This window comes from Haliotis rufescens, unplaced genomic scaffold, assembly GCF_023055435.1.
Source record: "Haliotis rufescens isolate VD_foot unplaced genomic scaffold, xgHalRufe1.0.p SCAF_94, whole genome shotgun sequence".
Taxonomy (NCBI): Eukaryota; Metazoa; Mollusca; class Gastropoda; order Lepetellida; family Haliotidae; genus Haliotis; species Haliotis rufescens.
In genome coordinates this window covers 1,136,330-1,162,938 of record NW_025964388.1, presented here as the reverse complement: position 1 = coordinate 1,162,938, position 26,609 = coordinate 1,136,330, and the positions used below count along the sequence as shown (strand labels likewise).

The 26,609-nt window shown below is 40.8% G+C and overlaps 1 protein-coding gene across 3 annotated transcripts in view; it reads right to left on the bottom strand.

Annotated features, from left to right (window-relative positions):
- The window catches only part of LOC124148209 (forkhead box protein J3-like), a 37,752-nt gene extending 13,934 nt beyond the window's left edge, over nucleotides 1–23,818 (bottom strand). For all 3 annotated transcript variants that reach the window (XM_048391649.1, XM_048391651.1, XM_048391650.1), the window contains exons 1-2: nucleotides 23,447–23,818; nucleotides 2,831–2,905 (exon numbers count right to left, since the gene is read on the bottom strand). In XM_048391649.1, coding sequence (XP_048247606.1) covers nucleotides 2,831–2,905; nucleotides 23,447–23,803 — 432 coding nt within the window. In that variant the 5' untranslated portion in view covers nucleotides 23,804–23,818. The remainder of the gene's footprint in view (nucleotides 1–2,830; nucleotides 2,906–23,446) is intronic.
- Between the last annotated feature and the right edge of the window lie 2,791 nt (nucleotides 23,819–26,609).

The window sequence follows — 26,609 nt, the reverse complement described above, 5'->3', positions numbered from 1 at the left end:
TATGTTTACTCGTATGGTAAAAATCTTACGGTAAAAATGTTTACTGCTGCACTGAAACACTTGCTCACTGTCACGTCCTGAATGAGCTGTGAAACATAACCTCAGTTCGCAAGGATAGTGCCAAGTAAGTCGACGTCGTTCTTGTTTGTGAGTAATGCTGATTTCGGGAATATTCAGGGTATACGATGATGTTTATAATTGAGAGTGGACTAGACAATACAGTGATTGATATCATGAGCATCGATCCATGCCGTCCGGAAACAACACATCTGTTTGAGTAAGTTGGTGTTTGCTCCAAATGTGAGTGAGTGAGTGAGTATGCTTTTACGCTGCTTTTAGCAATATTCCAGCAATATCACAGCGGGGAACACCAGAAATGGGATTCACACATTGTACCCATGTCGGGAATTGAACCCGGGTCTTCAGCGTGACGAGCAAACGCTTTAACCACTAGGCAACCCAACCGCCACTGCTCCACTTGTAGCCATATTCCAACCATATCACAGCAGAGGAAAACAAGAATGAGCTTCACACATGGTGCCTATGTGGGGGATCAAACCCAGGTGGCTGGCATGATGAGCTAACACCTTAACCACTTGGCTATCCTGGCACCCAAAACACTTTGACTTGGCACTAACAAACCATGCCTGGTGACAGTTGGAGTAGCTAGGGCTTGTGAGTGAGGTGGGCTTCATGACACGTTGAACAGTGAGTTGGGTATAACGCCGTTTTTAACAGTATTCCAGTTATATTGTGGTGTGTCAGCTTAATGTGGGAGGAAAGCCCAAAGTGATGCAGGTCTCAGACGTTTACCACTTCAGTGAAACCAACAAGCATGGGTATGGTGCTGACAAACCTAGAAACATAATCGGGGCGAACCCGGATTCGAACCCACAATCATAGGTTTCTGGCGTGTCCAAGGGACTCAACTCTGCACAGCGAATCGCAGCGCCTTAGATAACTGGGCCACCAGTGCCCCCCACATTGAACAGAACTACAGCAATATCATGGTGTGTCAGCTTAATTTGAGAGGAGTGAGAACGGTTTTCTGTGAAACACAATTAAAAGAGCAAATAACTAACTTGGTCTTCGTACATTCTGATTAGCTTTTTCACCTCCACTTTCTCGACGTTATACATCAATTCAAACTGCTTGACTCCACTCCTCACTTATACCAACATTTAGATTTCATTGCTTAACTTTACTATCGATGTTCTGCTTCAATGAATATTTGGCTGCTTAATTTCCTTTTGCACTGGTCGACTTAAGTTTTGATTCATTACTGAATTTTATGTTCTTTTAATTATCCCAGATCAAACCATACCACCTCAATAGAATCAAGGATGAAAGGAGAAACGCTTCAGCAAGAGAAGATGATAGTTTGGTTTTTGCTGAAACATAATAAGCCAGCCCTTCAAGATGAATTTAGTAGCTTCCATTACAACATAACAGTCTACCTTACAGCCACAGACACCTTACACAAGTCACCGGCAACTGCAGTGGGGGGGAAATGAAAGCAAAGATTTTGATTTAATTTGTTGTTTTACGCCGCACTCAGCAATATTCCAGCTTTATGACGGCAGTCTGTAAATAATCGAGTCTGGACCAGACAATCCAGTGATTAATATCATGAGCATAGATCCACACAACTGGGATCGATGACATGCTTCAACCAAGTCAGCGAGCCTGACCACCTGATCCCGTTAGTCGCCTTTTATGACAAGCATAGTCACCTTTTATGGCAAGTATGGGTTGCTGAAGACCTATTCTACCCCGGAATCTGAAAGCAAAGAAATCAATGGGGTTGCTGTTGGGACCCTAATGTTGAAGTCATAAATTTGGAAAACATGGAAAACCCATGTCTGGTGTCCCCCTGCAGTGATCTTGCTGTAATATCACCAGAACATTGCTGCTTCAAAAACCTTACTCACTCCATGATAAATCTGAAAAACCCATGACTGCACAAGACTCCATCCACAGCCCGGCTACCATGACTGTACAAGACTCCATCCACAGCCTAGCTACAAAGACTGTACAAGACTCCATCCACAGCCTAGCTACCATGACTGTATAAGACTCCATCCACAGCCTAGCTACCATGACTGTACAAGACTCCATCCACAGCCTAGCTACAAAGACTGTACAAGACTCCATCCACAGCCTAGCTACCATGACTGTACAAGACACCCTCCACAGCCTAGCTACCATGACTGTACAAGACTCCATCCACAGCCTAGCTACCATGACTGTACAAGACTCCATCCACAGCCTAGCTACCATGACTGTACAAGACTCCATCCACAGCCCAGCTACCATGACTGTACAAGACACCCTCCACAGCCTAGCTACCATGACTGTACAAGACTCCATCCACGGCCTAGCTACCATGACTGTAAAAGACTCCATCCACAGCCTAGCCTGCAGCATTGTCAGTAAAAAATCCCCAAAGTGGAGTTAAAATATCTAAATTCGTGTAATATAGCTACAACTCATGTAACGGTTTGGTCGAAGTAACTTGTATTCATTTCACTGATAACAGTGGGAGACAGAGAAAGAGGGATAATTTTACATGACTGTGATGAACGCAATGTTAAAATGCAACCTCTGAAAGTAAGAACTCCCCACAAAAACCCTATTTTGAACAAAACAACCATTCTTTCCCAATTGGCCTGCCAGGAGCACTTAGTGTTAAATCCTAGCTATCTCCCTGGGTGTGTCCTTTTCTCCATCATGTTCAAAGCACATGAGTAATTTTACCAGCCTGTGTGCACGTGACACTGCGTGTTGCTGTTCAGTGTTGCAAATAGGGGCGCTTTTCACATGAACGTACCTTTCCTGGATCGTCCTTCGACCTTGGAACTTTTAGGAAGCACTTGTTTAACGACAGATTGTGACGTATGGAATTCTGCAACACAAAACAACATCAATGACAACAACAGTAACAATCGTAGACTCACATTTAGTCTATGAAATCTTATATTACACAATACCCTTCTTGAGTCTAAAATTAAACAGATAATTTTCCCGATGCTGTGGAACAGAGCTAGCTAGAGCTGGCTAGACTTGCTTTTGTATACATATCTGGATTGTCTGGGGTTTTTTCATAAAATAAATACATTCCCCAGTCATGGTGCAGGATATAACAATCAGAATGACGTTTGATGTAAGTATGTTGAACAGTAACCATGGTAACAGCCTCTTCAATTTGAACCTCACAATTCTTCAAATATATTGATAACCTGAGGGGCAAAAGAAAGAAAACACGATTTTTTTTTTTATGTAATTCAAAATTGAAAGAACTGTTGTCAAATAGGATCACATCTATTTACCCAGCATTCATTCCTGCAACAGATTGTAAAGGGTTATCTGTGGCTGGGTAATTCTGAGTACAAATATAGACTGGGGTAAGAACTGAATTTACCACCACTTGACCCCTATTATGTTTTAAATTGGTGGGAAAATATGCAAATGTATTGATTTTCAAAGATATGATGTCTAAGATATCAATTAGCATTTGTGTATTTTGTGAGAAAATAAAGCGAGAGAGAAAATGAGAGCGTGATTAGAGCCACATAAAAATATCCCCAAACTGTCTCTCTCTCTCTCTGCACACTCACTCACTCACCCTCAATGTCACACTCTACCTGGATAAAGTACATAAGATAGAGAATTTAGGCATAATAATAATAATGAGCGAGTTGAGTATGATTTTACGCCGTTTTTAGCAATATTCCAGCAATATCACGACGGGGAACACCAGAAATGGGCTTCACACATTATACCCATTTTGGGAATCGAACCCAGGCCTTCGGCATGACGAGTGAACGCTTTAACCACTGGGCTACCCGACGGGCCCCCTCATAATAAAGAAGATGACATGCATAAGTTCTCTCCCTTATGCGTATCACTTCTAAATGCCTTTCACCGACTTGATATATTACCTGTTCCATTATAGAGATATTGAACGACTTGATGGAAAATACTTGTATGCTAAAAATAGCTGAGGTAAGACCTGCAAGTATCAAGTATGAACGGAACATAATCTGCATGAGCAGTGATGGATTTCAAAAACACCCAACGTGAGAATTATCTGATCTGTCTCGAAACATGTTTTTCCCCTGCCGTTGCCTGCATAGTGACTCACACCTGTAAGAACTCTGGTTTCAGTGACAAGCATGGATGATGAAGGACTTGAGGCAAGATGAATTATCTTTGTCTGGTCAAAGAAAGGAAATATTGTGTTACAGTAGACTCTGTTCAACTCACCAAAGAAATCTCAACTACATGTACAAGGTCTAACCCGCTTTGGAAACTGGGAGCCTGTCATGTTCGACCATCAAGGAAACTGGGAGCCTGTCATGTTAGACCATCAAGGAAACTGGGAGCCTGTCATGTTAGACCATCAAGGAAACTGGGAGCCTGTCATGTTAGACCATCAAGGAAACTGGGAGCCTGTCATGTTAGACCATCAAGGAAACTGGGAGCCTGTCATGTTAAACTTTCAAGGAAATAAGGAGCCTGTCATGTTAAACTTTCAAGGAAACAAGGAGCCTGTCATGTTAGACCATCAAGGAAACAAGAAGCCTGTCATGTTAGACCATTAAGGAAACAAGAAACCTGTCATGTTAGACCATCAAGGAAACTGGGAGCCTGTCATGTTAGACCATCAAGGAAACTGGGAGCCTGTCATGTTAAACCATCAAGGAAACTGGGAGCCTGTCATGTTAGACCATCAAGGAAACTGGGAGCCTGTCATGATAGACCATCAAGGAAACTGGGAGCCTGTCATGTTAGACCATCAAGGAAAACGGCAAGCTGCTCTGTTTTGTTTGTTTGTTTAATGCCGAACTCAGCTATATTCCAGCCATATGACAGCGGTCTGTAAATAATCAAGTCTTGACCAGACAATCCAGTGATTAATATCATTGATCCAAGCAATTGGAATACGATGACATGCATCAACCAAGTCAGTGAGCCTGACCACCCAATCCGTTAGTCGCCTCTTATGACAAGCATAGTCGCCTTTCACGGCAAGCATGGGTTGCTGAACACCTATTGCTCTGTTAGACCATCAAGGACAAAAACAGGTCTACCAAAACAGACTGCAACAAAACACTGTCATATGTTCTAATCTTTTTCTGTTGCCGATTCCTTGTGTGTGTAGACAAAACTTTATGACAGTTGTTTCTTGCAGTCTGTCAGTTTTCATTGGTAGGCCTGAAAACACAATCTGCTCTGCTTGACAATTAGCTCTTATAACCTTTCCAGCAATATCTCTTTTCCATTGCATCATATGACACGCTATGGTACAACTAAGCTGTTGTTTTAGCATCAAATAAAACTCACACACTCAAATACAAATATTTCGAATGAGTGACTTTTCACACCACTTTCAGCAATATTCCAGCAACATCGCGCGACGCGACAGCAGAAAGAGCTTCACACATTGTGTCTATATTGAGGATCTAAGCCAAATCTTCATTGTGACAGGCAAGCACTTGAATCACGAGGCCAACCACCCAATTGCCAATGAACTGCTATCACATAAAACTAGATTTATAATTATTTCATATTACCTCATCCGAGCAAGGTAAGGTGATCACCTGCATTGTTCAAACATCACTGTTGTCGTACACCAATGCGCACTTCACAAGGCAACACACTCAAACCATAAGAAGGGGACTTGAAAGAAGCCCTGATTTTAATCTAATGACACACTTCCTGTCTGCAGGTTGCCGATATTATCAGTGAGTGATGACACTGATAGTGTCAACAACAGTCTTCATCACTTTGACATGAACAAGCACCTGCTTGGCTGTTAATGTACACTGAAAGGGCAGCTATAAATTGCTGATTACACAGGCCGCTTATTATTCACCAAACTATTTGTGGTTTAATTCAAGTTCGACCCATAAGGTAAGGATCGTCATAAGGGTCCAAGATTTATGGCTGCAGGGCATGATAGTAGAATAACAGTAGCGAACATTACAACCAAAAGACATTCTACTTCCTGAAATATAGTTTCAAATTCAACAACTAAAATTAGTATCATTCATTATATTTTGGATTTTCATTATTATTATTATTATTATTATTATTATTATTATTGCAAAGGTTACCTGTACTTCACTACTTCATTAATAACAGGACCAATACTGATATTTAAAAGCAATTATTGCAATAAATAAAATGTTAATATACCTTCGCATTAAAGATTTGTTTTTTGTAAGGGTCCCATCTCACAAAGTGATGTTAGCATTTAAAGGGTGTCCATCATAGGTTGTCCCTAACATGACGTCCTTAACATGACGTCCCTGACATGACGTCCCTAACATGACGTCCTTAACATGATGTCCCTGACATGACGTCCTTAACATGATGTTCCTGACATGACGTCCTTAACATGACGTCTCCAACATGATGTCCTTAACATGATGTTCCTGACATGACGTCCCTGACATGACGTCCCTAACATGACGTCCCATCATATCAAAGTACACAATGTATTGTTGTCTTCAAGGAGCCTGTGTCAGTGAGCTGCTGCCATTGATTGTGGACACTTAGATGTGTCAGAATGTCCAACTGTTAAGTGCCATGCGTGACACGAGATCAATGTTGATAGTCAATATAGCCAGTGTGCCGGAGAAATCACCTGGTAATAATTTACTGTTGGACAGTTTGTATATGATTAGTTATTACTAATGTTCTCTTTATCTCTCAATGGTTGTAGTCTGTGGGTTTATGCTGTAATATCTCCTACAAACAACAAACGATTCACACCGTTCAGATTACCTGACTTACTCTATTAAAGAAGCCAATTTTATTGACTATATTGACCATAATAATCAGATTCACTAGCACAATAATCAAAACATTATCTTGACAATTATACCATGACATTTCCATCAATTTAGCTTATCTGACCATTTGAGATATCAAGTCACATGTCCGTGACAGTTTTAAGTTAATGGTTACAATGCTATAGATTTCAGGATACCCTTTTACAATTGTTTGTTGATATACATATTTTATAGCTACTGTTTTGTTTTCTGCAATTAAGGTCCTGAACATTCAGCCAATCAACCGACAGCGAGTAGGATTATAGGCAGCCTTCAACGTAAGGGTCGTTACGATACAGCGGGTTCGCAATATGCATCCCGATACTACTGGTGCGATACGATTCATATCCTGATACAGTACTTTTTATTACATAAGATGATATTGTTTCTTTTTGCAGGTGAATTTGGGATGCAGATGGGATGCAGATGGGATATTGTTGGGCAGAAACACACGGGTGAGGTGAGGTGAGGTGAAATTGGGTTTAACGTCGTGTCCAAGATTATTGCACTTATATAGCGACGTGCATGTACGTGTGTGTGTTTGTGTGGCTGCTTGTACTAGACCGGACTTATGCCGACTTATAGTGCTAGCTCACTGAGATACCATGCCACAGTTTAACATGAATACCCCACTCAGGCACAGTATATTGACTCCGAGCCGACCAGTCCTTGTTTTAGCCCCTTAATGCCGAGCGCCAGACAGGGTAACAATATGAAACACACAGGCTAGAGGGCACTAGGCTAAAGAGGTGAAATGATCCATCGGCGCACCGGTGCATCGTGACTTTTCATGTGCCCACACGATACAATCATCTTCCATTACGTGAAGGTTAAGAAGATTTTGTATCCTTGAGCACTGCACAATTCACTCGCATTGACACTTGTATTGAAATGCATTGTCATACAGGCAGGTATTGTTGCAGCCCCACCCTTTACGGGTAGTTACCACAGTACGGTACATGGTACAGATAAGGTACAAAAGTTGAGAGCATGCTGACTCCTCAAACCCTGGGGAATTTCTAATACACCCCGGTATATCATGAATCCTTTCATAGCTTCATTTGTTGCAGTGTCTACTAGTGTCGCATTTAATCGAAATAAGAAAATAAAACAAAATTTCAAAATTTTTAAAGAACAAAGTCTTTGTAACAGCCAGAGACTGATATTGAACCAATATTTAAATAGCACCTCACAGCTGTGGTGACGGCTACATTGACTGTTACAGTGACGGCTACAGCGACGGCTACATTGACTGTTACAGTGACGGCTACAGTGACAGCTACATTGACTGCTACAGCGACGGCTATATTGACTGTTACAGCGACGGCTATATTGACTGTTACAGCGACGGCTACATTGACTGTTACAGTGACGGCTACATTGACTGTTACAGCGATGCCTAGATTGACTGTTACAGCGACGGCTACACTGACTGTTACAGTGACGGCTACATTGACTGCTACATTGACTGCTACAGCGACGGCTACAGCGACTGCTACAGTGACTGCTACAGCGATGGCTACATTGACTGTTACAGTGACGGCTACATTGACTGTTACAGTGACTGCTACAGCGACTGCTACAGCGACGGCTACATTGACTGTTACAGCGACGGCTACATTGACTGTTACAGCGACGGCTACATTGACTGTTACAGTGACGGCTACATTGACTGCTACAGTGACGGCTACATTGACTATTACAGCGACAGCTACATTGACGGCTACAGCGACGGCTACATTGACTGCTACAGTTACCGCCCTCACTAGTCCCCCCCACTAGTCTTGTGCCATGAATGGAACATATACTGTAAATCTTGAAATTAATATGACTGCTGATCCCTTGCCAAAAATGCGACTCCCTGACCCTATCCCAAATGGAATGATACATATCCTTACCTTAATCTAATCAAACAGCAAAAAGCACTGCTTATTAGCACTGAGTAAAGCACTTACGTAATAACAATAAACAGTGTTTTCCTAAAAACAACACAGTTTATATGTTTATGCTGTTGACGGGCATTAAGGAAGTTCAAAGGTAATAAAATAATTGAACCAACAACAGTTCACTGATTGGAGTGGTTAATGATGCCTAGATTGACACGAGAGGGTAGAACTCTTGACCCCAGCAGTGATAACTCACCGGATGCCTATTGTGTAATTCCTATTCTTTGACTGACATTGTTATATAGTTGTTACAACTGCTGATCAATAAACCGTGTTTGTGTTTATATTCAAGTTGGTATTTCCGCTATCCAAAGTGTGCAAATTGTTGATAATCACTTTGGAGACATAAATGCGAAGTTTCATTAATGCGAACAAAGACCACTCGCAAATTTTTGCATATAATTCACGCTCGCATTAATTTCAAGATTTACACTATATACTCACCACCAAAAGAAACGTGAACCATAGAAACATATAGAGAAGTATATACGTTTAGAAGAGGTGTTTCCAATGTGTACCACTTAATGACAAAACTTACAATCAGTCAAGGGGCACAACAGCGTGTCTTTATTCTTAGCACGATATGCTGCACGTGACTTCCAAACTTTACACGCTAATCCTGCACAAAACAAATGGTGCATCTCGAGTCATGGATCTAGGATGTCAAATGTGCATCAGTTCACACAACATACCAATATGTTCATTTGTGCATCGAACCAATCTAATATCTCTTAAATATGAGTAAGTCTTCATATATTTACCAACTTGTATAGTATTCAGGTTTGGCGGTGAGTATATATATATATATATATATATATATATATATATATATATATATATGTATGTATATATATATATATATACTATTTACTAAATGCCTACATGAATCAAGATCAAACTAACCCAAGTTTAGTTTCCTCGATTCCACATGAAAACAGCAGAGGATAAGGTTCTTTTGAAAAAAATATATTACAATTATTTTAAAGAAATGTTTTCACAGACGAAGACCTCCTTATGACCAGGTGGAAGGGCAATTTAACCTAATTCGACTACCCTCAATACGTAAACACCAGTCCAATACATAATTGACATCGGATCTACCTATATAGTGACAACATCAAAGCAAAGATCAAAGGGCACCTGTCTAGAGACAGTAATTGTACAATATCAAGTATTAATGCCAGCAATCGCATGTGGTCAGACCGATATAGATTTTGGCAATAAGCACAACCAGTGTTCCTGCTTGCAGACAAGCTGACTTTGTTAAAAAAATGTACTTATATGAATCAGTGCTCTAGATAAGCTTTTGGTGTTGTGGGTATTTTACCCATGCATTTTAAAATCGTTGGGTATCAGTAATTCTATCTGGGTATTCAAATTTCTGTTACCCACTAGTTTTTACACATGTGGGTATTTAAGTTAAATATTTAAAAACACTATTCATCTAGTCCCTGCAAACTGGTGTCGTGTGGGTTCGAGAGCTTTATAGGACGCAAAAATACCACGATACTTCCACAAGAAAGTGTAATGGCAAATGATCATGATGTAACTGTCATCGTGGAGTTTGGGAAGGTTGACGGAATGCCCGTTTATAATTTCAAAATAAGTTGCTGATTTGCTAATCGAATTCGCAGGGTTACTTCACAATATTTTGATGATAAGCACAAGTTTTATTTGTGTAGCGTATCTGTAATGTTCGTTGCGTATTTGATACGTATGGATTTTATTTTACTGCATATTTCTGCATTTCTGATGCATAATTTATGCAGATACGCAGCTTATCTGGAGCTCTGTGAATATCACCGATGTTTTGTTCAACAACCAAGATTAATAAGGTATTTTATTTGCCGGTCCACAGGGACTGGCAGTCACATGAATTACCAGTCCAATGCTAATTTTACCAGTAAAAAACTGGTAATTACCGGTAAACAGGAACACTGACAACTCTGACAACTCTATCAAACAGGTAATTCATGAGCCTTGGAGCTCTGCAGTTTATGGTATTGATGGTATATTGGTGTTGCTGTTGCCAACTCTGCTTTTCAAAACCCATTGAACTGCTTACCCATCTTCCCGAGGCAGGGGAATTAACTGACATGAAAAGTCCAGTTTCCACCCTTGCCGAACTAGGCTAGAATTTCCAGGCTCGATCGTAGCGCCACCAATAGCTATTACAAATTATGTCCCTTCTATGTCCCTCCTATTGACCAGTCAGATACCTTCTCTCATATCACTTGCACTTGCTTCCAACAAAATGGCAGTGCCCAGTTAAGATGATCAGATCGATAATCAAGATCCATATTGTAATAAAATGGGTCTTACTTCGTGAAGTGCATCAAATTATTTGAGCATTTTGTTTCAAAACATGAAAAGATTTGCAAAATAACTGTCGACGCCAAGGTGACAGAAGGCATGCTTGGCAAATCCTGCAATCGACTGATATCTGCACGTCGAAATCCATGATGTTTACGAACCGGATGTTTAGGTGATTTTGATTGGACTCTGCATTGACTTGTTAGTCCAGCCAAAATGTAACTGTAACTGTAACAAAATGTAACAGAAATCCAGCGCGAGTTCGGCAAGGGTGGAGACTTGACTTTGACAGTCAGTGAACTACCTTGCCTCGGAAAGATGCTGCTAACCCTGTTGAGCTGCTAACCCTGGAATTTCTAACCCTGTTGAGCTGCTAACCTTTGTATTTCTAACCCTGTTGAGCTGCCAATCCTGGTATTTCTAACCCTGTTGAGCTGCTAACCCTGGTTTTTCTAACCCTATTGAGCTGCTAACCCCGGTATTTCTAACCCTATTGAGCTGCTAACCTTGGTAGTTCTAACCCTATTGAGCTTCTAACCCCGGTATTTCTAACCCTGTTGAGCTGCTAACCCCGGTATTTCTAACCCTATTGAGCTGCTAACCCCGGTATTTCTAACCATATTGAGCTGCTAACCCCGGTATTTCTAACCCTGTTGAGCTGCTAACCCTGGTATTTCTAACCCTGTTGAGCTGCTAACCCTGGTATTTCTAACCCTATTGAGCTGCTAACCTTGGTATTTCTAACCCTATAGAGCTGCTAACCCCGGTATTTCTAACCCTATTGAGCTGCTAACCCCGGTATTTCTAACCCTATTGAGCTGCCAACCCTGGTATTTCTAACCCTATTGAGCTGCTAACCCCGGTATTTCTAACCCTATTGAGCCGCTAACCTTGGTATTTCTAACCCTATAGAGCTGCTAACCCCGGTATTTCTAACCCTATTGAGCTGCTAACCCTGGTATTTCTAACCCTCTTGCGCCGCTAACCTTGGTATTTCTAACCCTGTTGAGCTGCTAACCCCGGTATTTCTAACCCTAATGAGCCGCTAACCTTGGTATTTCTAACCCTGTTGAGCTGCAAACCCTGGTATTTCTAACCCTGTTGAGCTGCTAACCTTTGTATTTTTAACCCTGTTGAGCTGCTAACCCTGGTATTTCTAACCCTATTGAGCTGCTAACCCTGGTATTTCTAACCCTGTTGAGCTGCTAACCCTGGTATTGCTAACCCTGTTGAGCTGCTAACCCTGGTATTTCTAGCCTTGAGCTGCTAACCTTGGTATTACTAACCCTATTGAGCTGCTAACCTTGGTATTTCTAACCCTGTTGAGCTGCTAACCCCCGTATTTCTAACCCTGTTGAGCTGCAAACCCTGGTATTTCTAACCTTATTGAGCTGCTAACCTTGGTATTTCTAACCCTGTTGAGCTGCTAACCCTGGTATTTCTAACCTTATTGAGCTGCTAACCTTGGTATTACTAACCCTATTGAGCTGCTAACCTTTGTATTTCTAACCTTATTGAGCTGCTAACCTTGGTATTACTAACCCTATTGAGCTGCTAACCCTGGTATTTCTAACCCTGTTGAGCTGCAAACCCTGGTATTTCTAACCCTATTGAGCTGCAAACCCTGGTATTTCTAACCCTGTTGAGCTGCTAACCCCGGTATTTCTAACCCTATTGAGCTGCTAACCCTGGTATTTCTAACCCTATTGAGCTGCCAACCCTGGTATTTCTAACCCTATTGAGCTGCAAACCCCGGTATTTCTTACCCTATTGAGCTGCTAACCCCGGTATTTCTAACCCTGTTGAGCTGCTAACCTTGGTATTTCTAACCCTATTGAGCTGCCAACCCTGGTATTTCTAACCCTATTGAGCTGCTAACCCTGGTATTTCTAACCCTGTTGAGCTGCAAACCCTGGTATTTCTAACCCTGTTGAGCTGCAAACCCTGGTATTTCTAACCCTGTTGAGCTGCTAACCCCGGTATTTCTAACCCTATTGAGCTGCTAACCCTGGTATTTCTAACCCTATTGAGCTGCTAACCCCAGTATTTCTAACCCTGTTGAGCTGCTAACCCCGGTATTTCTAACCCTATTGAGCTGCTAATCTTGGTATTTCTAACCCTATTGAGCTGCTAACCCCGGTATTTCTAACCCTATTGAGCTGCTGAAAAATCAATGTTTTATTTCCTCTATCTTGTCCAAAATATATTTCAATTCAAATTACCATACTGTAGTATTATCAAACCTGAACAGTCTAATCATACAAAACTGGCCCAAACTCTTCAAAGCACATGAAAGAACTTGCTAAATAAAACATCCACTACAAAAAGACTGAGCTAAAGCCAAAATATGCTCAATGACATAAAGAATTCAAAAGATATATTGCCCTAATCTAAACGGGATCATCAAAAGAAAGCAAAGATCTGAAACTGATCTAATGCTCCTTATGTAGGCCCTGAATTAGCGATAACTTTGCAAAATCGATATAAAATACATTCAGAATAATGATTTTCAATTTAGCAATTAGGCAACATGGCTGATGAGCCTAGATACGATCACACCGCTGTTCTATCGCTCTACAGAAACCGTGAGCTCAATGGAAACATGGCACAACACAGCAGCAGCAACAATGGGTTTGTCATCAATACCTTAATCGGTTATTAAAGGATGTCAGTAAACTGAAAGTGAAGTCTGTTCATATTTCTCAATCATTCATGCTTGGCTGCAGGAGATTATTTAGGATATCGAAAGACTGCTTGAGTCATCAACGCCAACTCCCGGGATGCAGTGCCCTCTATGCATATTTCAGTATCTAGGACAAACTGTCTAGGAGAACAACTCACTCATAAATGATTGTATTATTCATATCTTGTAATGAAAAGCAATGGCAGATACAATCAATGACTGACACAGTTTTTAAGTGTCCACCACTGAATGTGGTGGACAATTCTGTCTTTGGCAAATACCGTATTCGACGTAATAAGAGCCCCACTCTTATAAGCGCCCACGGAGATATTTTTTAATATATTGGCTTGTGAACAATCCCAATTAGCACCCCTTCCGATTGATCAATGTACACAAGACTTATTTATTCGTGTATAATACTCACTCGTGTGTTATATGCACTGTTAATTATGGGCAATTAAATTCTGGAAAAAATATCTGTCGTGTATATTACACACAGACTTTTCTTTTGTATGATTTCAGGCTGTCAGCATAAACCTCAAAATTTACGATCTTTCAACTCTGTTTTTTCTCACTAAAATTATATTCTAATAAAAGCCCCCTATTTCTAATTTTGAGAGCACCCTGGGTGCTTATTACGTCAAATATGGTACATAATTTCAGTTGACCAAGGGGCGTGACTCATCAGTCCCTAAAAAAACAATTGACTAGGTTTGAGTGAGTGAGTGAGTTACCCGACCGCCCCAACTAGGTTTGAAGCAATAGAAACGAACATGTTTAGTCCACTAGTCCTTATAATGATAGCATTATAGCAAATCCCTTAAAAATGGCAACTTTCTACTATTCCTTATGATACCTTAACTAGTGGTTACTAAAGAATACAGGACAAGTGCAAATTTCTATCGATGGGTTTCACATATTGGCACATAAATCGTCTTGCAATATATCGAATTTTTTTAGACCTGTATTGCCACACATGTTGCAATACATATTGGGGCCCAAATTATATATATGTGTACTGTTCATATGATATTTCTTCATTCAATAATCCAAACTTCAGATTGCAAGATGGTTAGTATGGACAAACGAGAGTATCTTTTACGTCATCAATATGGAATGTTAATGTGCGCTGTTTACATGGTTTAGATAGGAACCCAGTCCATCCCAATGCATCAAGCTATAATTGATATAATTATATATTAATTCTTTTGTGAAAATATCAATACGAAGGGGAACATGTATTGCAATATGTGTATTGCTGATGGACGTATTGTACATAGTGGTATAAAAGTTATATTGCACACCCCTACAAATGACTGTCCATGTCACACTCCATCGCAGTGGTGACTCAGCATAACACCACTGCCACAGGCTAATTTGCATATCACGTGACCAGACTTTTCTCTTGTTTGTAAACAAACGCGCTTTTTCAGAAATCAGTATAGAACGGACTAATGCAAGCATTTGGGGGCGCTTTACATATTGTTTTGCATAACTATATAGATATGCTACTGCAACTGCGACAGTGAGTTGCATGACAATATATATTTATGCATCAAAGTGACCGTGTCGCTAGCTCTCCGTTGGGCTTCGATGACAGCACGTGGAGCCGTACAACCAATGTAAACATAGGATAACTACGCAAAAACAAGTAGATTTTTATGTATTTGCATACTTTCTCAATGAAAGTTAACCATTCTTTGACATTTGTTTATGAAAGTGTGTAGACTTGTCAAACATGAAACGGATGAAAAGCATATGCAATATCTTGAATGGACTGTGAAAGATGTGACGAATCGTCACATGGCGCTGGCCTGTGGCAAAGGTACTATGCTAGCTGGCTGCCGGCCGCATGGAACTCTGGGTAGGAGAGTGTGTCCATGTCTGACCTATAAAGGTCACCTGGCATGTAGTTCCGTTACCAGCCATCATTGTCCCAGCAAGTGCCCCACTTGACCCAAGATTAACGTAAAGATGGGACACAAACAAAAGATAAGCTAGGCCTAAATAAATTAAGTATTAGATTTTCATCCAAACTTTTTCAATAATGTGAGATAGGAGGCATTATAAAATAATCTTTTACACAAACCATTCAAGGCATCTGTAGACATGAATGAGTGCTATGCACATGAAGCAAGGATATCTCCGAGGACTGTGTTTGGTGTATGTCATGGAATAAAGATTTTCGCCATCTGTATGTACTTAGGTACAATCAAATGATATCAGATGGGGGGTCTGCTAATGAGGCAGTCAGCGAGAAAACGTACTAATAAATTTATGGGATTTTCCTGAAGTCTAGTTATAATTATGATGATTTGGTTGGTTGGTTTGTTGTTTAACGCTGCACTCAGCAATATTCCAGCTACATGACAGCGGTCTGTAAAAAATCCAGTCTGGACCACACAATCCAGTGATTGACATCATGAGCATCAATCTACACAACTTGAATACGATGACATGCATCAGCCAAATCCGCGAGCCTGACCACCCGACCCCGTTAGTTGCCTCTTACGACAAGCATGGTTACTTTTTACGGCAAACCTGGGTTCCTGAAGGTCTATTCTACTCCGGATCTTCACGGGTCTAATGCATGATGTATAGCGCATAGCTGGGAGACCGGAGGCAGCGAACCAAAGACACTGCTGTATTGTGGGTAACTTCACGCTCGTCTCTAGCGTGATGGCTCTAATTCTGTGATCATGCACCTATAGCATGTTAATATCATACTAATACCACATACAGGAAGTAAACGGTTGTGAGCATTAGTGCATGAGCACCTCAGATATCACATGACTGGTCTCGAGAAGAGATTAGTGGCTAATCCATTTGGGGTAATGACCCATGCTTTTTCCAAATAGCTCTTCATCTTGCAGCCCCGGAAACTGGAACAAAAGGTATTCCAAGGGCTAGTAGAATGTCCGGCTTTGTAACGACATTAATAATTATCAATATTCTCTCCCAGGTTAATAACTCGATCAGTCCAATCATCGCAGTGTTCGCGAAAAAATCATAATCACTTTTTTCAATTAATGATCCCAAAAGGTCAGACCATCATGGACTCCAAGTGACCTAAATCAGTTTATAACGCCGGTTTATTTCTTTGTTGTTTAACACCTCACACAGCAATATTCCTCCTTAATGACAGCAGCCTCTAAATAGTTAAGTCTGGACTAGACAAACCAGTGATTAATATCATGAGCACCATCCAATGCTGTCGGGGTATGACGACATACACGTAGGTCAGAGCCAAGCCATATAGTCACCACGTATGACAGTAGTCACCCCGTATGACAGTAGTCACCTCGTATGACAGGCATACGAAGTCAGGACCTATTCTAATCACCACAAGTGTCTGTCATTCATTTATGACATAAAATACCCCTCTTGAAAAATGGTATTGCTTTACTATAGCTGTCATTTCATTTCAACTTCATCATGTCAGGGATTTAGGAGCTGGATGCAGGGTTGAAAAGATTTACAAACGTACTGATCCAGTTTGTTTCTGATACATTTTTTCTCACAAAAGGCAGGTTTCACAGGAGAATGATTTTGCAATAAACACCTCTATCAGGATTCCGATTTATTACACTTCTTAAGAAGGTATTTCCAGAAAGAATGAGAGAAACACTGAAAGTCCTGATTATGGATAATGTTGATTATGTCATGCATTTTTGTTTGTTGTTTAACGGTGCACGCAGCAATATTACAGCTATATGATGGCAGTCTGTAAACAATCGAGTCTGGACCAGACAATCCAGCGATTGATATCATGAGAATCGATTCACGCAATTGGGATACGATGACATGCATCAACCAAGTAAGCAACCCTTACCATCGGATCCCATTAGTCGCCTCTTAAATAAAAACGGTCTGGTGAAGTGGGATAAAATAAGAGTAAAATTATCATAAAAGTTGCCCCTCACTTGGTGCACAGATCAAGGTCTACTGCAAAGTCTGCACACATATATTCACAATTTCCTGCTAACAAGAAAAAGGATGTGTGATATCTGCTGTCGACATTACCATCGGTGATACTGTCAGAACGTAATAGCCTGAACAGGGATGTATCTCGACCTGCTCAGAGGCTGATAATCTGCCTCAAGTCTGCAGCTATGTCAGCATAACTTCCTAAATTGGATTTAAAAATGTCTCACTGCATGTTAATAGAGTACAGTTGTCTGATAAAGGGAAAGGGTTGGTTTGGTTGTTGTTTAACACCACATTCAGCAATATTCCACCTATATCATGGCAGTCTGCAAATAATCGAGTCTGGACCAGACAATCCAGTGCTTGACATCATGAACATCGATCCATGTAATTGGATGACATGCATCAACCAAGTCAGAGAGCCTGACCACCCTATCCCGTTACCCGCCTCTTACGACAAGCATAGTCCCCTTTTACGGCAAGCATGAGTTGCTGAAGACCTATTCTACCCCGGATCTTCACGGGTCGATCAGTAAAGGAAAAGACCCTAATTACTGACTTCCATGCAATGTTAAAATCTCTAAACTTAAGAAAATAAATTTCAAAAGAATTCAAATTTTGAACCAATTAACAACTTTTTTCCCAAATATGTCAGCAAAAGGTTTTTACTGACTTAGTTCAAATATATTTCGACTAATAACTGGCAGGTTATTAATTACTAAAGAAAAAGGACGAAAGGTTATGCAAAACACAATTTTTGTAAGCAAGTCCAAGCTGCAAATGACCGTTTCATCAATTATCAAAAGGCAATATATTTTGTTCAAATACCATTTAAACAAAAACAATCCAGGTCAAAACGATCACATAATCCAAGACAATGGCCAGAGCTCCAGATAAGCTTTTAGTGTTGTGGGTATTTTACCCATGCATTTTAAAATCATTGGGTGTTGTGGGTATTTTACCCATGCATTTTAAAATCATTGGGTAACAGTTATTCTATCTGGGTATTCAAATTTCTGTTACCCACTAGTTTTTACACATGTGGGTATTTAAGTTAAATATTTAAAAACACTATTCATCTAGTCCCTGCAAACTGGTGTCGTGTGGGTTCGAAAGCTTTATAGGACTCAAAAATACCACGATACTTCCACACGAAAGTGTGATGGCAAATGATCATGATGTAACTGTCATCGTGGAGTTTGGCAAGGTTGACGGAATGCCTGTTTATAATTTCAAAATAAGTTGCTGATTTGCTAATCGAATACGCAGGGTTACTTCACAATATTTTGATGATACCCAAGTTTTATTTGTGTAGCGTATCTGTAATGTTCGTTGCGTATTTGATGCGCTTGGATTTTATTTTACTGCGTATTTCTGCATTTCTGATGCATATTTTACGCAGATACGCAGCTTATCTGGAGCTCTGAATGGCACATACACATTTGTTAATGAGACCAAAACCTTGATGCTAGTGCTTTCATCAGTTCAGATGTATGTGTACATACTCATTACTTAGTGACATTACGACTAGTTCAGTCGACAAGAACTACTTCCCACATGACTCACACATAACTTTTTCTATCCTGCTTCAGCAAACTTTTATCCGAGGGGAGCAATTTCGCATTTCAGTTTCCAGACCTTAAAAATTCACATTTCCTTTTCTACATATTACTTACTCATCTTTTCTACCACCAGAATCCTGGTATCCTTTGTAACAAGTTTACCACTGCACTACATACAAACAGAACTTTTCATAACTGTCTGAAGACAAGACTCAGAACATACCTGTATTTGTGTGCACATTATTTAACCTGTAACTGTAAAAAACACTTCTGAGTGAGTTGTGAGTGTTCCGCTTAACGCGCGTCAGTTTAATGTGGGAGAAGTGACTGAGTTGGGTTTAATGCCTCTTTGAACAGTATTACAGTTATATCGCGGCGTGTCAGCATGATGTGGGAGGAAAGCCCGAAGTGATGCAGGTCTCAGACGTTTACCCCATTAGTGAATCCCACAAGCACTTTTAGCCATATTCCAACCATATCACAGCAGAGGAAAACATGAATGACCTTCACACATGGTGCCTATGTGGGGGATCAAACCCAGGTGGCTGGCATGATGAGCTAACACCTTAACCACTTGGCTATCCTGGCACCCAAAACATTTTGACTTGGCACTAACAAACCACGCCTGGTGACAGTTGAAGTAGCTAGGGCTTGTGAGTGAGGTGGGCTTCATGACACGTTGAACAGTGAGTTGGGTTTAATGCCTCTTTGAACAGTATTGCAGAGATATCACGGCGTGTCAGCATGATGTGGGAGGAAAGCCCGAAGTGATGCAGGTCTCAGACGTTTACCCCATTAGTAAATCCCACAAGCACTTTTAGCCATATTCCAACCATATCACAGCAGAGGAAAACATGAATGACCTTCACACATGGTGCCTATGTGGGGGATCAAACCCAGGTGGCTGGCATGATGAGCTAACACCTTAACCACTTGGCTATCCTGGCACCCAAAACATTTTGACTTGGCACTGACAAACCACGCCTGGTGACAGTTGAAGTAGCTAGGGCTTGTGAGTGAGGTGGGCTTCATGACACGTTGAACAGTGAGTTGGGTTTAATGCCTCTTTGAACAGTATTGCAGAGATATCACGGCGTGTCAGCATGATGTGGGAGGAAAGCCCGAAGTGATGCAGGTCTCAGGCGTTTACCCCATTAGTGAATCCCACAAGCACGGGTATGGTGCTGACAAACCATGAGACATAGTCGGGGTGAACTGGGATTCAAACCCATGATCATAGTTTTTTGGAGTGCCCAAAGGACGCAACACTGCACTGCGGATTGCGGCGCCTTATACCACCCGTATCAGCTTGATATGGGAGGAAAGCATGAAGTGATGCAGGTCTCAAACGAGAACGGGTATGGTGCTGATAAACCAAGAACCATAATCGGAGCAAACAGGGTTTCGGGCCCACAATCATAGCTTTCTTGCATGTCCAAGTGGTCATACAGCTCTGAATTCAATTACTGTTAGAACTAAAACATTCATTAACAAATACCACAGAGGAAAGGTTCGTTATTCACAACTTAACATCTTACTCGCTGTATCATTAACCTGGAAATAAGTTGCAAGCTCAAAGGCTTGCTATGAGTAATCAGATACGGATAAACAAATTACCTGTAATCTAATCATGTAATCATTATTGCCAATATAAAGCATTGTGAGTTATTAAGTAGTGCATACCAGTCCATATCCTGATATATTCCTTCAAGGATCAGAAGATTTTCTCATAAAATACGTACTCGCACCGAGTTTATCACTTGGTCTGCTTCCCATGGCCATTACTGATGAATATCTAAAACTTCTCATATTGGGTGCAGATCTTATATTGACAACTATTTTACATGATCTCAGCTGAATTTTATTCTAAAACAATATTTTAATTGCATGTACCATCTAGGACTGGGACGGGTAACTTGTGTACTCAGGTCGGCTAAAACCTGGGTACCCACAGTACTACCCAGATCTGTGGTTAGTTACGTGATATACTGTAAAACGTGAAAATAACGCGAGCGTGAATTAAATGCAAAAAATGCGAGTGGTCTTTGCTCGCATTATTAAACATCGCATTTATATCAACAATAAGACATTTTGGATAGCAGAAATACCAACTTAGACATACGCTGAAAACAAACAACTATGTATTCCACATCAATGTTTATTGAGCAGCACTTGTAACAAGTATATAAACAATGTCATTCAAACACTAATAACATCCTGTGAATTGTCACTGCTGGGGTCAAGACAAGCGTTCTACTCACTCATGTCATCACTGATCACACCTGCAAGTCCAGACAGACGCCACCCAACACGGTGTCTTTGCTCTTTGCGACTGCATCGAAGGCCGACACGAGCCAGCGCGCACGTATTGTTTTAGCTGAAGTACTCTACTCAGTGCTAATAAGCAGTGCTATTTGGTGTGTGATTGGATTAATATAAGGTTGGATTAAGGTGAGGATTCTCCTGTAAACCTGACAGAGGACATTTTGTTTAGATATAAATCCACAGATGCTTGAGAGGAGGGAGTGTCGCATTCATATTAAGTCGCATTTGGAGACGCATTAATTTCACGTTTTACAGTATTGTTAAATGACAAAAACTTACTATAGCGCAGTGGTTACACTACAAGTCGCTAATGTTCGCATTTCTTTCTGACGATGCACTCATTCCTTTTGACTTGTAAATGTTTGAGTAAAGATGAAGCTTAAGTCAACTCATGATCTGATTGTTTGATACATGTATCTAAATAGTTTTTGCCAGGGCTGCAGTAAATCAATTCCCAATAAGTAATTTTGTCTCCAACTCTTGAGACTCACAGTGGGTACCCGCGTAGGGTCGGGTAATAGGGGGTCGAGTACCTGCGTAGGGTCGGGTAATAGGGGGTCGAGTACCCGCGTAGGGTCGGGTAATAGGGGGTCGAGTACCTGCGTAGGGTCGGGTAATAGGGGGTCGAGTACCTGCGTAGGGTCGGGTAATAGGGGGTCGAGTACCTGCGTAGGGTCGGGTAATAGGGGGTCGAGTACCCGCGTAGGGTCGGGTAATAGGGGGTCGAGAACCCGTGTAGGGTCGGGTAATAGGGGGTCGAGTACCCGCGTAGGGTCGGGTAATAGGGGGTCGGGTACCCGCGTAGGGTCGGGTAATAGGGGGGTCGAGTACCCGCGTAGGGTCAGGTAATAGGGGGTCGAGTACCTGGGTAGTAAATTTGGACTCGTCCGAGCCCTACACCTAGTACCATCCCACTCTCTTTATATCCTTGAATAAAACCTTCATTATTGTGGGTTGGATTGTCCATTAGGTTTACAATTCTACACTTTGTAGAGATGATATATCTGAATCTAGTGATGTAAAAAAAACATGCATTTTTTGTGATTGATAATAAAATTATTAGCAAAATCTACATTATTGTATGATATGCCTTGGGAATATACTAAAGGAGAAATTGCGTCAAACTAACATGAGAAATCTTGCACACACCATTATAAAAATAATTTGTAATATAATTCAATAACTCATATTAATACTAAATAACATGTGCTCTCAATGCATAAAAGTACTATTTGAATGAATACATGGCCTCTGAATATAGTATTGTATCTTGGCATGACATTTTAAATTGTTTCACATTCCAACTGTCCATCAAGTTGAATGCTAATCACTTCAGTGACATTTAATTGCCTTGCCGATGCAATTCACGAGCGATATTAATAGTTCAAGGCTGAATCACTCAAGTGGAACAATACACCTGACTATCTGCCAGCCGTCAGCGATCAGGTGTTAGGCACCTCTCACATCACTGTATATTCACCTTAATTAACACACAACACCTTACAGAGTAATGAAGCACTTAGTCGAGCTGTCGTCACAGTTCATTAGGATACACTTATTGCTCCGATTAAGTCGCTTTGAACAGGTACACTGGCCAATCGGCGAGAATATCAGTAAATGTATATAACTGATAGAAACTACATGTATATCAATTTGATTCCGAACACATATGCTGATAATTTATTTAACTGATACATCAATTTGATTAGATTGATAATTTTAGAAGACTATCTAAATAGGTATGCAACATTTAGAAGGATAGATTCTATTTCCAAAAGATCAGTACGTGAGTTTGAGGGTAATGTGTCAACATTTGTATCACCTGTTTAAAAACACCTGTAAAATCCTTACCTTCCATCCATTCCCTGCATCTTTGTAATACGGAAAATGATCACAAATCCACTGATATATCTCGCTTAGTGTCATTTTCTTTTTAGTTGAACTGTTGATTGCGAATGTGATCAAATTGGCATAGCTGTATGGTGGTTTCCCATCTTTTTGGATCTGATGTCCTTGATTATCGTACGTTGCATTCGTATCCAAGGGAGAATTTGGGCCCTTTCTCATGGCCAGTTGTCCCCCTGAGGCTTTAGATAGAGGGTCGAGGGAACCGTTGGGTCCCCCTAAACCTGCCCCTCCCATCGCCCCACCCACACGCAGGCGGTGGAGCCAGTCCATAGCAGTTAGGGAACTCTCCAGCTCCGCCATCTTGCAGGTACTTGTTCACCGCACAACCTTGTGACGTCATTTATGTCATCATGCGCTATTTCCGTTTTGTTTCGGTTGCTTTCCTTTTATATCGACGTGTTAATAAATAAAGTTTTATTTGTGTATAAAATCAGTACAAATAACATAACTTTAATAATATACAAACATAGACGCCTCAACATGGCGTCTAAACAGAACTATTTCTTCTCGCGGATGAATCGACCGAAGCTCGCCAAAGTAGCTTCATTACCCCCAGCAGAGTTGCATAGCAGCCGATGCTGACCTCTGACCCATATTGCGGGAAATTATTTCCGCAATGTCACACGTGTGGGTAAAAATGTAAACAAAATTGTCATAACTTGTTGGTGTCGCATGCACATAGGTCGACCTGATTTAAGCTTTGACTTATGAAAAAAAGGCCGAGTAATAGTCTTGTGACAAATATATGAAAAGGGGAACACGTAACATGTGAATGTCACAGTCAATGTGTACAATCAGTAAATGGACAAAATGTGACTCACTTAGATCAGAGACCAAATACCGTATATGGTCTCTGCTTAGATCTAGTCAATTTACAAAATGTCTAAATATTTTAGTCATTTTAAAAATGAACTGGAAAGTGTGTCTATTTATTTCACAGACTGGTTAAAAAATATAATAAGTTCTAAAGGGCTTATAAATATCAGAATATACTGATTTTGCTAGGATTAGACGCCAAAAAATAAATGAATCTTTCGTTTTCTTTTAACCCCAGTCACTGGATGATGAAATTCAACACGAAAATGTTTGAAATCAGTTATTATAATAAAATAGAAAGACAGTAAATTTGTATAATGAATGAAATAGGTAGGAGTTTTGTAAATTATGAAACTTTCAATCATTTTTTATCATTTTTATTGTAACCACAAGCCTAAATACGTGTTTCAACATATTCACAGGGTGAAACAATGAACCAGTTTTATTTTCTGATTATAGTCAATTTATAAATTCAAACATCATTTAGGGACTGTTTAATTATGTTTATGAAAAAAATGTGAAGGTGTGTGTGTGGCTGTAAAAAAGTGTTACATAACATGAGTGCATGGGTAGGTTGGTCAGCAATACAGCCCTAAGACCAATTACACCACCCCTACCCCCACCCCCATTTTTAAAAAACTGACAAGTCCCCCAGAGTAAACTAAATGTACTGCAGGTACAGGTTTCAAATACACGACCATGCTTGCTGTAAAAGGTGGCAATGCTTGTCGTAAGAGGCGACTAACGGGATCGGGTGGTCAGGCTCGCTGACTTGGTTGATGCATGTCATCGTATCCCATTTGCGTGGATCGATGCTCATGATGTCAATCACTGGATTGTCTGGTGCAGACTGGAATATTTACAGACAGCCGTCTGATAGCTGGAATATTGCTGGGTGCGGCGTTAAACAACAAACAAATAAACAAACAAAACATGACCGTGAATGCCTGTGAGGTTGAGGTTTGACAGCTACCCGAGTTTATCAGTGAGGTGAGGTGAAATTCGGTTCAACGTCGCGTCCAAGATTATTGCACTTATATAGCGACGTGCGTGCACGTGTGTGGCTGCTTGTACTAGTCCTGACTGATGCCGATTTATAGTGCTAGCTCACTGAGATACCATGCCGCAGTTTTATATGAATACCCCACTCAGACACAGTATACTGACTCCGAGCCGACCAGTCCTTGTTTTAGCCCCTCAATGCAGAGCGCCAGACAGGGTAACAACAAGTACAATCTTATAACGTCTTTTGATATGACGCGGCCGGGGATCGAACCCCGGACCTTCCGGTCTCCGGGCGGACGCTCTGGCTCTAGACCACAGAGGCGGTACCGAGTTTATCAGCTAAGTCTGGGCCAGACAAATGACAGTGCCAGCCTATGGTTGACGGGACAAAACTTTATTACAACAATCTAACAGCGGTATGAGGGGAACCTGAGTGTAAAAATATATAACAAACAATTCAGTCATTCATAAATGTATATGTACACAATTTACACGTACTCTCCCCCCGAGTATGAAATACAGTTTTGTCTGTTTTGTTGTTGTTGTTTTTGTGTGTTGTTGTTTTGTTTGTTGGTTTGTTTGGTTTTTGTTTTGTTTGGGTTTTTTTGGGGGGGGGTTTGTTTTTGTTTTTGTTTTTTTGTTTTTTGTTTTTTTTGGGGGGGGTTGTTGTTGTTTTTTGTTTGTTTTTTTAATTTATCTTTTTATTTTTTATTTTTTTTTTGGGGGGGGGGGGGGGGGGGGGGGTAGCAGTACAACGCAATGGGCGGGATTTATAAATAGACTGCACACTTTCGAAAGTTTTCTTTAAATTCTTACTGTAATTGTGCTGAACAGGTCATACGTTTTAAGCAGACATGGAATTTGGGGAATAATTTAGAAAATGACAGTTCCAGAAGATTATTTAAAATCACCTTTTATACCTCTGACAAAAATAATGTAGACGATCAGAATATTAAACAATTCACTATACAGAAGAGTGAATGAGTGAGTATGGTTTTACGCCACTTTAAGCAATATTCCAGCAATATCACGGCGGGGGATACCAGAAATGGGCTTCACCCATTGTACCCATGTCGGGAATCGAACCAGGGTCTTCGGGGTGACGAGCGATCGCTTTAACCACTAGGCTACCCGGCCGCCGATCCCCACACACCAGAAGAACATTGTAGACACTGATTTGTGCGTGCGTGAGCAGTGCGAAACTAGGTAGCAAGTCAAGGCAGTTTTTTCTTCACCTTTACTAGAACCTCTAGTGCATTTGCTACTGAGTGCTCAGGCTCGGTGA